This window comes from Branchiostoma lanceolatum, chromosome 3, assembly GCF_035083965.1.
Source record: "Branchiostoma lanceolatum isolate klBraLanc5 chromosome 3, klBraLanc5.hap2, whole genome shotgun sequence".
Classification (NCBI taxonomy): domain Eukaryota; kingdom Metazoa; phylum Chordata; class Leptocardii; order Amphioxiformes; family Branchiostomatidae; genus Branchiostoma; species Branchiostoma lanceolatum.
The window spans coordinates 24,833,848-24,847,668 of record NC_089724.1 but is presented as its reverse complement, the minus strand read 5'-3'; the positions used below and the strand labels follow the sequence as shown (position 1 = coordinate 24,847,668).

General features: G+C 41.8%; 1 protein-coding gene across 1 annotated transcript; it reads right to left on the bottom strand.

Annotated features, from left to right (window-relative positions):
• Nucleotides 1-342: 342 nt before the first annotated feature.
• LOC136431176 (stress-70 protein, mitochondrial-like) lies at nucleotides 343-13,766 on the bottom strand. The gene is made up of 15 exons (XM_066422458.1): nucleotides 13,554-13,766; nucleotides 12,443-12,498; nucleotides 11,683-11,952; nucleotides 10,935-11,059; nucleotides 10,197-10,270; nucleotides 9,503-9,609; nucleotides 8,596-8,758; nucleotides 7,782-7,874; nucleotides 6,054-6,263; nucleotides 5,275-5,502; nucleotides 4,142-4,364; nucleotides 3,695-3,789; nucleotides 2,930-3,022; nucleotides 1,314-1,454; nucleotides 343-548 (listed from the first exon to the last, which is right to left on the bottom strand). Exons 1-15 carry the CDS (start codon nucleotides 13,653-13,655, stop codon nucleotides 456-458), a joined length of 2,073 nt encoding a protein of 690 aa, XP_066278555.1. The 5' UTR covers nucleotides 13,656-13,766; the 3' UTR covers nucleotides 343-455.
• Nucleotides 13,767-13,821: the final 55 nt, after the last annotated feature.

Below are 13,821 nucleotides of genomic sequence, written 5' to 3'. Positions count from 1 at the left end.
TAAATTGTATCTTCCAATGGACAGCGAAATGTTTCAGGTTTCAAAACCAATTCTAAAATTGGGTTGAACATTGACCAAACATTTGTCTACAGATCTTTTTCTCAGATTTCGCACGTAAAAGTAATTAGATGCGAGCTACTTTAAGAGACAAGACAGGTGATTTTGAAGCTGATGCTTCAGTGTTACTTGTGGCTTTGAATTTCGAACTACATCACCATTCTCAAGTTAGTCAGACATATACAGCTCACATTTACCACCACTACATGTACATCACATTGTAGCTAACAAAATACCCCCCTCCCCATTATAGCCATATACAGTGTGGTAACTTATTTTTTCAAGGGTAATACATTTTGTATAGTACTGCCTGCATACGTCTTTCCACATAAACTTTAGACATGATCAGTTTCAATAAATGTATAACCTTAACGACTTATAAACTTAAGTTTTGGCTTCTAGTTCTTGTCCTCTTTCTTATCGCTGTCTGTTGTTTCTTGCTGCTGTTGCTGCTGTTCCTGTTGCTGTCCACCTTCCTTCTCAGCTGCCATCTACAAAGAAAAATGTATATTACAGGTTAACATGAAAATCCTTTATGGACTAATCTTAAAACTTTTCGTGATTAAAGACAGCGTCAGTGACTTCTAGTTTAGCTTATCATATTGGATCTGTGTTGGGTTTGTATCTGTATTGGATAACAAGTATAACTGCCCTTCAATGTAATGTAGCAGATTTGCAGCGGTGGCTGATTATATATATTACACTGAACAACCTGTCACACTAAACTTTGTACATTAAGCATGCCATTAGGCATTATTTGAAGTTCCACTTTACGATTGTTCTCGAAAAATTAAAGCTAAATGCTAATGTCACAGCAAGTTATAGGATTTCCTCTTTTTCAGCATGAGAGTGTGTTGAAAAATTACCATGAATGATCTCTAGCTACAAGATACTCTTGAATGTGTAAACACTAAACAGTAGTCATCATTGCCTAACCTTTTGGTATGCCATTTCAAAGTATTTGAGGGAGGGTAAATTCTTAAAACAGACGGCGAGAAGAGTATAATTATAATTTTGAGTGCAAAGTGCAAACCTAAGAAATTATATCGTTCCAGACATGACGTTTGGAGACTTCTGCGTGTGTCTCGCTCTCCAAAATATGATGTACTGCGACACTACTATAATCAGGTACAGGTACAGGTCCGGACCTGGACCTGACCCTCTGGACCTGGACCTGGACCTGGACCGGACCTGAATTGTTTGTACCGGTACCCACCCCTATACTCTAGTGAAGAATGTAAGCACTATTTCTCCACCTTTTTGTACGCCATCTCGAAGAGTTTGAGTGAAGCCTGCTGCATCTGTGAGGACGCCTGTTTGATGTCTTCTGCCGCCACCTCGTCTTTTCTGGCCAGCAGGTCACGAACCCTGGCCATCTCTTCCTTCAACTTGTCGCACTACAGAAGGGTGACAGATGAATTCCTTTAACACACATCCTTGTTTCATAGACTACATGTACCGGTATGTTGGATAAATATCAAATTTTTTTCTAGAAAAACCCCTGACCACATTATGAAGGTGAGGTAAAATAGTCATCCTCTATTGAGGTGAAGCATGACCCTTTAAAGTTTTAGTAGCAGCTACATGTAGCAGTGCAATGCAGCTTTTGCTATGGGTTGCATTTTCAGCAAAGCACTCCGGGTCACCCCTTCTCTTCATGATAAGTGTGTTGTGTTCTTTTAAACATGCAGAGGTTGACTTCCTATCTGTGGCTACCCCATACGAGACTTAAGGTGGGGTACAGGCATGCGGCAGCACATTTTCAACAAAAATATTTAGACAAAATAACCATCTGATTTGTTAGATTTATAGGTCTATTTTCATCATCTGGCATCATTTTCCTACATAGGTTATCAGTTTACCGCAAACTTCAAGGGCAAAGTTGCAGTTTCCAACGTCCCGGCTGGGTGCCGATACCTTTTGGAACAGCCTGACCAATCAGGGGCCTCCATTTTGGCTATTCTCTCCCTCCCTCTGGAAAGCTGGATTCTCTGGCCTGGCTGTAAACACTGCTCTGACTGTCAGATAGTGTGTTTGCAGAGGTTATTGACCCGTATGTCACTGTTAGTGCTTGCGTGATTGGGAAAAAAGCAAATAATGGCGATTTGGGGTCATTTTACGATTACTAAATGCCAATTTTATTAATACTACCTCTACAGCATGATTTTAAAAGCAAAAGTTTGACAAAACTGTATATGATAGGGCAGAAAGAGAAATGCTGTTCTGAGGTTTACCACCTGACCTTGCCTCTCACGGGTGGCATAAGCATTTTGATACTTTGATAATGTGTGAGGGCCCACAGAAGGAGGTTCTCATTAAATTATTGAAAAAAATTCACCAAAAATTAATTTAAAAAGATATCAAAAAAGGAGCCCGTGTATTGATCAGTGGCATTATTATGCATCTGTCCCTAAAATATTAGCTTTGTACATTGGATCGTTAGCGAGGAAAAACCACTTTTGTAAAAAGGGGCGTGGCCCTGTAATTGTTGATGACGTCATCATGACGTCATAAAAATTTTCATAAATTATTGTCTTGCACAGAGGTACTTGGAGAAAAAAAATCAAGAGCCACAAGTAACACTATATAGTATTTTCGAGACACCCCAGAAGTGCTGCGGCCTGCCTGTACCCCACCTTAAGTCTTCTCCGAAGGACAAATGTTGGAGTGCCAGAGTGTAAAAATGACAGTGTGGAGATGACTGTTAGCTCTCCCGCCATTGTATTCATGCACAAGCATACTTGGCCACTAGGGGGCGCTGCTCATTCTGAGTCTGCAGAATCAATAGAGAACAGAATGTTGTACGTGTGTGTGTGTCTCATTCACTCGCAAGTGAATAATAAGAGGGATTAGCTTTCGAGTCAACACTAACCTCGTCCTGTGGCAGCTGGTCCTTAAACTCCTCCATCTTGGCTTCCGTGTCGTGGATGATGTTCTCAGCCTGGTTCACAGCCTCAACTTCTTCCTATGGTGGGAAGGAAGGGAGTTAGGTCAGACATACATGTAATGCTTTCATGTGCACATAAAACAGATCCATGAACTTCTGACTGATCAGGTCTGGAGATTAAGTGCACTAACAGCCAACAGCTCTGAGTTTGGGTGCACAAAAGTGCACACGCACCCAGTATTTGAAGCCCTGATGATATCTTTAATCCTTTCATCAGGTTGGAAAATCAATGGACATTAAAGATTCAGAAAAGTTTTCAAATGTATAGCTGATGTATTCATTTATAAAGCAGACAACACAGTAACTGTGTAAAGGTGTCATGCTCAGATAAATCCTTTAGTCCACACGGTGTTTACATCGGGTGACGAAAAATAGCCATCATTGCATGACACCTCCACACTGGAACTACATTGAGTCACCACTACACCACTCAAAAAACAGACACTTTCTTTAACCTGCAGTCTGCCAAGGTAGCCATTTGGCACCAAATGTGTATTGGCCATGGAGTTAGGCAGCAGGGAGAAGGTTACAAATAACCAGACGATATCTGTAGAACCCTGACTGTTGCTACAGTTTACAGAAAATGGTAAGAAACTACCTTGCTTGTTTGGTGTCTTCACACTTAGATCAAATGAGATACAGTACATCTTAAAAAGGCTAAAGATAACATTTCACGGTCACAACACTGACCTTCTTCCTCTTGTCCTCTTCGGCGAACTTCTCGGCTTGTTTGACCATGTTCTCAATGTCGTCCTTACTCAAACCTCCACTGGACTGGATCACAACTGGCACGGGATAAAATACAAAAATCATCAGATTTCTTCATCATCAGCAAGTTTAGTTACAACACAAATCCTGTATATCTTCCTTTTAATCATGCAATGATAATACTTTTGAAGAACATACAAAATAGATTGAGATTTGTAAAACAATCTTGAATTTGAAGTAGGGCTCTCCACTGTTCATCTTTCTGACCCTGGACAGAATTTTGCTGATACTAGTGATAGTGACACAAAAATTTCAATCATTCCGTTCCCCATGAAAGTTTCATTTCGTCTTCAAACAATGCCACAAACTTTCACAAAATTAAGATGAAGTCTGTCTCCTAGAAAACAAAATCTGTTGTCAAGTACTCACTCTGTTGTTCCTTGCCGGTTCCCTTGTCCCGGGCAGACACGTTCACAATGCCGTTGGCGTCAATGTCAAAGGTCACCTCGATCTGCGGGACCCCCCGGGGTGCGGGCGGGATCCCGACCAGCTGGAACTGACCCAGCAGCTTGTTGTTGGCGGCCATCTCGCGCTCCCCTTGGTAAACCTTGATCTCCACCTGTGTCTGTCCGTCCGCAGCTGTGGAGAACACCTGGAGGGGAAAATTGACACTTCTGTTAGTACTATAAATAACGTTGGCATTAATGAAAAGTTCACAAACATTGAAAGGGATGTCCCTGTGGCTCAACTGGTAGCAGCCTCGCAGTTGAGCTCCTGGTTCCAATTAGTTGGTAACTTGGAGACCCTTGGAGTCCCGGCATTAAGGCATCTCAGTTGGGGCTGCACTGTCTTTCAGAAGGGACATAAAATGAGGACCCTTGCAGTTTTAAGGGGAAGGACTAGCAACTCTTCCATGTAAAAATATACTCTGCTACAACACAGGGAAACTTGCTGCCCTATGTGCCACTAGGCACTACAAGGGACTGAACAAGCAACCATTGATGAGACTTTTTGTACGTTAAAACTGTCGCTGGAATATTTTTACAATGCTGCCAGAAATAGTGAATTGTGTAGAAATCTGTCGCAGTGTAAAACCAGGATGGTGTACACAACAGGTACCCATCCAACGATGCAAGTCACTGTGTTTCTCTAGCATTGCATCGACCAACAGTACCACAAGAGGTAAGCTGGAGATACCGCGAATGCATCATCAGATATTTTGTTTCCAAAACATGGCCTGTTCATGTACCAACATTCAACTCTGGTAACACCACTTGCAGCCCCCTACCAGCTAAGGAATAAACATTTAACTTCTTAAGATGGAAGGTTAAAAGACACAAATAGGATAAGTTTCAGTTGAGTTTTATAAGACTTGAATCAAATGTTATCAAATCTGAAGACATCTACAGGCCGAAAATCATTAAAATGCAGTCAACCCTTACAGAGTTCTCCTGTTTCAAATTCTCAGTTTCATGACATCTTCTTGAGTTGCAATATTCATCCACAGAAACAAATGCTATCAAAAACTTACGCTAGGTATAATAAAAATAAAGCGATCGTACCTGTCCCTTCTTGGTGGGGATGGTGGTGTTTCTGTTGATGAGTTTGGTGAAGACTCCGCCGAGCGTCTCGATGCCGAGGGACAGCGGAGTGACGTCTAACAGCAGCACGTCCGTCACGTCTCCCGCCAGCACGCCGCCCTGGATCGCCGCGCCGATGGCCACCGCCTCGTCTGGGTTTACCGCCTTACTGGGGGTGCGGCCGAACACCTCCTGCACTGTGGCCTGGACCTGAGGACGGGGAAAGGGTTTTCATTCTTAACTGTCTCCCTGCTTCCAGAACCAGTAACCAACACAAATTTGGTGCCAAACGGCTACCTTAGCAGGTTGGAGGTTAATATCTAGAAGTATGAAGTCTTATATTGAATGTTTAGTACACTTAAAAGATTGCACTTCTACATGGATGTTCTTGTATCTATAAGAGTGCAAGAGGATGAGTTATAGTAACTTAGTGAGTATGTGTGTGTGTTACTTTTCAGAGTGAGTGAATGAGTGTGCAAGTTAGTGTGTGAGTGTGTGTGTGTGTGTGTGTTTGTGTGTGTGTGTTAAGTGCATGTGTGAGTGTTTGAGTGCTTGAGTGAGTGTATGAGTGGTTAAGTGAGCAAATGTTACAATTGATGCAAACAAATCAAAACACACCAAAAAAAAAGTAGGGAATGTCATGCTCAGATAAATCCTTTAGTCCACACAATGTTGGCAGTACATCAGGTGACGAAAAATAGCCATCATTGCTCGACACACGCCTAGCCTAACAGGTCAAAGTTCAAGGATCAACGACCGACCTTTGGCATGCGGGTCATGCCTCCCACCAGGAGAACATCCCCAATGTCGGACTTGTTGACCTCGGCGTCCTGTATGGCCTTGACGCAGGGCTGTACCGTGCGCTTGATGATGTCGCCGACGAGGTTCTCGAACTGGGCACGGGTTAACTTCATGTTCATGTGCTTCGGACCCGACTGGTCCATTGTCAGGTAGGGGAGGTTGATGTCCGTCTGTTGGAAAAAAAATTCACGATTGTTAAAGGACAGACTTATGATATCTGGCAAATATGCTTAGATTGTATAACCTATTGGAAAAACTCATAATATTATATACATGATTTACCAACTTACAATGCATTGACCGTTCCTCTGAGAGAAAAATGCTACTCGAATGATGGAAATTCATTTACTTTCACGGACGGTGGTTTTATTTTGGGGTTGGAAGGAAAAGGATTTTTTCGCTATGTTCTGAATTTGCAGTCGAAACAAATATGTGTAGCACAGTAGTCATACAAGGCAGACACATTCGTGGTGTCCTGAATATGCGGTGGAAAGGTCACTATGATTTAAAAAACAAAATTCAAGGTTTACAGTAGTATAAAGAGGTCAAGGGATAGGTGAGGTGAAAGCTGCTACAATCTCATGGTGCATTGTGCACTGTGTCGCAGTGTAAAACCAGGATGGTGTACACAACAAGTAACCATCCAACGATGCAAGTCACTGCGTTTCTCTAGCATTCCTTCGACCAACAGTACCACAAGAGGTAAGCTGGAGATACGAAATGCAATTATCAGTTCTGATTTTTTGCTCTAAAACATTGTTTGTTCCCCAGACCCTTGTAAGTTGTAGTACCAAATAGCATATAGGGCTGCAAGTTTCCTTGCTGTTTCAGTAGCAGGGTATGTCTTTACAGGGAGGGGATGCTTTAACGTGCTTGAACATGGGACGCCCATTTTAAGTTCCTTCTGGTGCAGCCCCAACCGAGATGTCCTGACCCAGAATTGAACCGGGGTCTCCCAGTTACCAACTACGTAGTTTAGGTCCAAGAATTGGAGGAGTGATATGTCTGCCAAAGAACAGTACATATTGCTTCTATGCTTATCACTCAGCACTAATGGGAGTACAGTAGAATCCGCTTAACTGCACCACCCATTTGTCAGCGTTTTTGGTGCAATTATCCAGCTGGTGCAATTATGCGAAATGCCCAGCTGGACCGCACCACCATGGGCAAGGGGGTGTATTGTTAGTCAGAAACACTAGCACAAAGGAAACAGACGACATTATTCAGTTATCAACTTTATTTATTGACCCTTTGCTGAAAATAAGGAAATGACTACGAACCTGTTTTAAAAGATTTTGCATTCTCTCATTTTTCCATGCGATCTACCGCATTACAACACACGTAATGTTACAGGGGAGGCATTCTGAAACATGCTACTCATGGGATAACAGTTTCTGTGTTACATTACGTAGGGTGCAGTTATCGTGTTTAGCGCACCTTTTCAGTTAACTTGTCGAGGATTTTTGAAAAAAATGGTGCAGTTATCCGGCATTGGTGACCATGTCACTAACAATGCAGCGAATGGGAACCGGTTTGGGATTTTGGGATTCGGTGCAATTAAATGGAAGGTGCGTTTATCCGAGGTGCAATTAAGTGGCTTCTTCTGTATATGGAAGTTGAGCACTTATTGCTAGCAATGGACTATCCCCTTGCTGCAGTATTATCTACATCAAATGGAGATAACAAACCTGTAGGGAAGACGACAGCTCGATCTTGGCCTTCTCGGCTGCTTCCCTCAACCTCTGCAACGCCATGTTGTCCTTCGTCAGGTCAATGCCTTGCTGTATGGTAAAAAAAAAAAGAAGAAGAAATGTCACCACTTGATGTATTCATTTATAAAGCAGATGGCACAGTAACAGTATAGAGGTGTCATACTCAGATAAATCCTTTAGTCCACACGGTGTTTACATCGGGTGACGAAAAATAGCCATCATTGCATGACAACTCCACACTGAAATTACTGTGAGTCTTACGACACCACTCAAGTTACTGACACTTTCATGTTACAATGTTTTGTGCGAGGACACAAAATTGTCTCAAATATTGCCACAATTCACATTGGGTTTTTTTCTCTGTATTCTTTTACTAGGGTAGAAGTGGCTTGGCACTGATTTTCAGGGAGGCCCTAGGTACACATATACAAACAATACACTGATATTTAGATAACATAACATATTTGTGCGTCATATTACAAAATCACATCCATACTCATAGTCCATTTTGTGCCAGGTCGTAAGGATTTGAGGTCAGGGGTCACACAATTCTTCTGCAAAGTGTTTTGTTGGGTGGGAAAGACATAAGTAAAAAACAATACATTACACATATTTACAAAAGCACATGACAGAAATCTGGCACAAGGTTTGCCTTACTGTTGTTACCAATTGTAAAAGTTTTTGTTATTCACATTTCATTTTATTCATTATGCAAGTGGACTCCAGGTAGAATAGTGTTTTATTATTTGACACTAATGGAGATCTTAAGAAAACAAACAACCAAACAAACCTCTCTCTTGAACTCCTTGACCAGGTAGTTCAACAGTGTGTTGTCGAAGTCCTCTCCTCCAAGTAGGGTGTCTCCGTTGGTGGACTTGACCTCGAACACGCCCTTCTGAACCTCCAGTACGGAGATGTCAAAGGTTCCGCCTCCCAAGTCATACACCGCGATGCTGGGAACAGGTGAAGGTGTGAATACCTTTATACCCTTATTGTCAATGTTGTCTTGGTAGCCAGTAATATTCAAATATCTTAATGACTATCATGTTGTTATTCATGCCATTCTATGAGTTGGCTGCAATTGTCCCAACATGTAAATGTGAATAAACCATTACTACTACTACCATTGTAAATGCAGAAATGTTCGCGGTGGTTTTGTGTCCACGGTTTTTGCAGCGACCGTTTTACCGGGAACCTAAAACCACCGCGAATATTTTTGTCCAATACTGTAGCAGTTTGTAACTATAGCGTTGCCGCGAACTTAAACCCACCATGAACACTCCATTTTCGCCTTGGCGAAATAAAAGCCACGCGAACTTAAACGCATTTACAGTACAATCACTGTGCATTCATTCTAATTTCACTGCAGGAGGGGAAAAGGGGTTTTTGTTCTGTCCACAGTTGAAACCATTCTGTAGTAGCAATATAACGCTAATAGAAACACATATTCGTGGTGATATGATTAACAAAAAGGGGAGGAAATGTCATGCTCATGATCAGATAAATCCTTTAGTCCACACGATGTTGGCAAGTACATCAGGTGACGAAAAATAGCCATCATTGCATGACACATGGCTAACCACAGATCAAAGTTTAACTTTAATCAGTATTTTTACAGAAATACATTACTTAATCTTAATTTACATTCTGATCTGTGATTTTTCGGTGTAAGAATAAGAGATAGGTACTGTACTCACATTTTGTCCTCTGTCTTGTCCAAGCCGTAAGCCAGGGCAGCAGCGGTCGGCTCGTTGATGACTCTCAGGACGTTCAACCCTGCGATCTGCCCCGCATCTTTGGTCGCCTGAAGCAGAGAAAACACACACATGTCAATTACATATTATGTCATAGAATCCAGAACTTAAACTTAATCATTTTTCATGCACCAACATGGCACACGTTCACTTGTGCTGTGTACATGCTAAATATTTGAAAACCAGTATTTGTCAACAATATTTATTGACAATGTGCCAGTAAATACATCGTTCTCATAGCCCTGCCTGCCTCCTTCAAGATGATGCCAAAAGGTAAAGGTAAAGCGGTCGAACCTCAGACTGAGGACGAAGCATGACGCTGTTCTGTTAGCTAGTAGTGCAATGCGGCTTCGCTACGACTTGCATGTTTGCATGTGTTCGGTTCTTATATGTGCAGAGGTTTGGCGCCCTAAAGCTCCCTCATACACGGGGCTTTACGTCCCCATCCGACAGGACGATACGCATCTTTTCCAGTCGTGTCCAGGCACGGGCGCGAACTCGGGCCGCTGGCTCCATGGAATATGAACCAGATGTGGTGAGAGGCAGAGTGCGCAGACCTCTACACCACGCGGACACGACACAGTACAAAACCTTTGCATGTACCTTGTATATCAGTATAACAATTAAATTAACATACCTGTCTCTGTGAATCGTTGAAGTAGGCTGGCACAGTGACAACAGCATTCTTCACTGAGGTACCCAGGTAGCTCTCTGGAAAACATAACAATGCCATACTTTGGTTAATTGATCATTATACAGTACATGCATATTCTCGTTTTACTTGATTTTCACATTGCAGAGAGCTACATTATGCGAAGGTTAGATGTGACAGGTCGTTCGGTGTAATATAACCAGCTGCTGCCACGCCACATGCCTGCAAAGCTGGCATGGTGTGTTAGGCCAAAAGGCGGTTACACCGGCAACATAGATACAGATACTGCCTGCAATATACGTATACAATGCCTTGAAAAAGAGTTCAAACTCCTCTAGAACAACGATTATGTATATATTGTACTATGAATAGAAGACAAATGTCATTTTGTGGTAGAACAAGGATTATACACCAAAGTAAGAAATGAACTGTATAAGCTTGTACAAAACTTATTTCCATACTTCACACATTTAAGTACTGTTCAAAAATTCATATTGCTAATGCGACTATACAAACCTCCCATTGAAAAACGCGTCTGTTCTTTTATATCTACTATAACTGGAAAGTGAGGAGAAGTAGAATTCATCTACTGATAGTCATATTCTTTTATATCCATTAGCTGTACTTGTATTTTGTTTTGTTTTGACCTGTACTTAGCCAAGTGTGGCAGAAATGTGCAATAAAGGTCTTCATTCAATATCACCAAGAAGCAGTCCTACTTACCAGCAGTTTCCTTCATCTTCATGAGAGTGAAGGCCCCGATCTGACTGGGTGAGTACATCTTGCCATGTGCCTGGACCCAGGCATCGCCGTTTGACGCCTTCACAATGTCGAACGACACAGTTTTCCTACAGAACAAGCATGTTGGTTTCCATCAGACAACATGTGCTTTATCTATCCTGAATTCCTGATAGAATAGAAATGTGCTTTAAGCAGCCCCAGGGTCTGTTAAATTCATAGCCACAGAGAGCAGTGTGTGAGTTTCATAGACTATACTTCTTTTGTTACCTGCATACAAATTTGAGTTGTCCAAAATTTTACCTGCAATTTGAAAAAAACTAACTTCTGCAAACACAGAGGCTGTTGTTCCAGCCTCACTACAATATTCTCAGCCCCACAAAGCCGATATCATCTACGGGTATCTCTTCAGAATAAACCTTACACGGTGCGAATTGTGCCTATTTTTGGGGGATATTTCAATGCCCAAGGCATCTTCTGTATCAATATATTTTAATGTTTGTTCTTTTGGTTTGGGACACCAAGCCTAGGCCCGATTTTTTGTAGCCTACAAGTACAAAATCTGGAAAATAATTTTTTTCCCTGCAAATTCATATGTGGATATATTCAGCCTGTCATAGAGTCCTGAAGATGATATTTGTCTCTGAGATGTTGCCATGCAAAAGGATATCGGATTAAGGAAAAGGCTTGAAGGAAACATAAATAAGCTAATGACAAAGCTCTGAAAACTCACATGTCCTTCTGGGTCTCCTTGTCCTCAAACTTGCGTCCGATCAGACGCTTGGTTGCGTAAAACGTGGCCTGCGGGTTGGTGACCGCCTGGCGCTTGGCAGGCATGCCGACGAGTCTCTCTCCCTCGGGCGTGAAGGCGACGACAGACGGTGTCGTCCTGGAGCCCTCGGCGTTCTCCAGAACCTTTGCGGCCTTTCCTTCCATCACGGCAACGCAGGAGTTGGTCGTGCCCAAGTCGATGCCGATCACTGCCCCCTTTACACCGTCTGAGCTGCAAGAACAAGAAATCAAAATACTAGCTTAAGTACATAAACTGTGACAGAGGACATGGCAAAGTTGATATAAGCATGAATTGTGGTTTCCTCAGAGGATAAGGAGGTAAAGATTATAGATCAAAAGACAGAGTCAGGGATGTTTTATTATCAAATTATCCCTACAAAGGAATAGACCTTGCGGGTTGTCACTACAAATTAGGTTTGTGAAGATCAAGAGATTTTTAGTTCACAGTACGCACTTTAAAGAACCATAGTAAAGCTTAGGAAGACATACATTTGTGGTGAAAGGTCACCGCAGAAAAAATGAACATAAAACCACAGCAAATATTTCACAAGACACTGCGACAAGAACATTCCGCGAAACAAAAATCAAATCACATACATACAAATTGTACTTCATCATTGCCAACCAAAACCTAATATTTTGGGTCATGCAAATTTATAGACAACAGCAAACAGAAGGGTTCAGATCAAGCTCACACTTACGCATGTCTCTTGGACTGTGTCGTGATGGAGTCTGACAGCACTCTGTTCCATGGTGCCTGAAAATACAACAGCCAATCAGAATGATAGACATCAATCAACTGACCAATCAGACTCTTTATTCCTGACCACACCCATGACCAAACCAGTCTCTAATTTCTCAAGAGACCTTTCTTTTGTGGCCAAAATGAGATTTTACAAAAGGACATATAGGACAACACATCCCTTTAAGGGACTGGTCAGCTGTGCATTTGTATCTGTTACATATTCCTTGGATTTATCCCATGTATGTAACATTTTTTACTTTTGGCAATAAACATTGAAAATAATAATCTTGTAATGTTCTTTCCAGTGTATAAACGTGTTGAAGAAATTTCTGGAAAGTCCTCCTCTTAAGTTTGAACGGTGAGTCATTTGAGTGATTTGCAAATTTAGGATTCAGAAACTAGCACAAAGCGGTTCAGCCACCTATTATGCAACTCTCACATTACCTTACATCAGATTTGTAACCATGCAGTTTTATAGGGGATTTTCCCACGACTAAAATAATAAAGACACAAGTGACAAATCATCTTCAAGAACACTGGTTTATGAAATAATGTATGCGGGGCAAGTCGGTCGGTCCGAATGTCGGTGTACCAGGGTCGAAAATATCGCGTGCGGGTTTTTCAAGGGCAAACTGACACAATTTGCAATGGTGACGCCTTGAGCGCTTTTTTGCGAATAACTCAATATAACGCGACTTCTTTTAACACTTATAAAACAAGGGCTTATGCTCTAAGGTTTTGCTATCATTATTTAAGACCCAAATCCTGAAATGTAAGAATCACTGCCCCCCATCGGATCACAAAATCTGAATTTCTGTATGCATGTGGCCAGCACCCACGCGAAAGAACACTAGACACGCTTCAACCTGTCTTCTTTCCTAAACCATACAAAGAATTACAATTGGAATCAAATTAGGTAAGTAGGAATACATGGTACATTGGTAACATAAAATATCAATCAAACGTCGGTCTACAAGCACGTGTTTTTGAGACAAAATTAAAGCCGGTCAGGATTTTGACCTGCGAAGTGTTCGGCGTGCTCACACACACACACATGTGCGACTTACCCTTTTTGTAGCGTGCGAAAATCCTCTATTCTGAAGTAGAAGTGTCCAGTTCTTGGACTGGTGCGTAAGCTGAGTCGCTGTATATCTTGCTGCCGACAACATGTTGGTTTACTGTCCTTCTTTTCTCCGGAGAAAATCTAGAAAAGTCTAGAGACCTATTCGCACTGCGCACAAAATGTCTTCCACGTGAGTGATGTAACGGCGTATTGCGCAAGCGCACTTTTCTTTAATTTCATTAAGGTTAAAGGTTAAAATAGCCGCATCATAA

Bases quoted from the DNA above. Each gene is read 5' to 3' on its own strand.
- LOC136431176 (XM_066422458.1), bottom strand. From the start codon at position 13,655: ATGTTGTCGGCAGCAAGATATACAGCGACTCAGCTTACGCACCAGTCC. The intron at 11,953-12,442 runs GTAAGTGTGAGC...TTGTTCTTGCAG, and splicing joins ACACAGTCCAAGAGACATGC to CTCAGACGGTGTAAAGGGGG. The intron at 3,023-3,694 runs GTCAGTGTTGTG...TTCCCACCATAG, and splicing joins AAGAGGACAAGAGGAAGAAG to GAAGAAGTTGAGGCTGTGAA.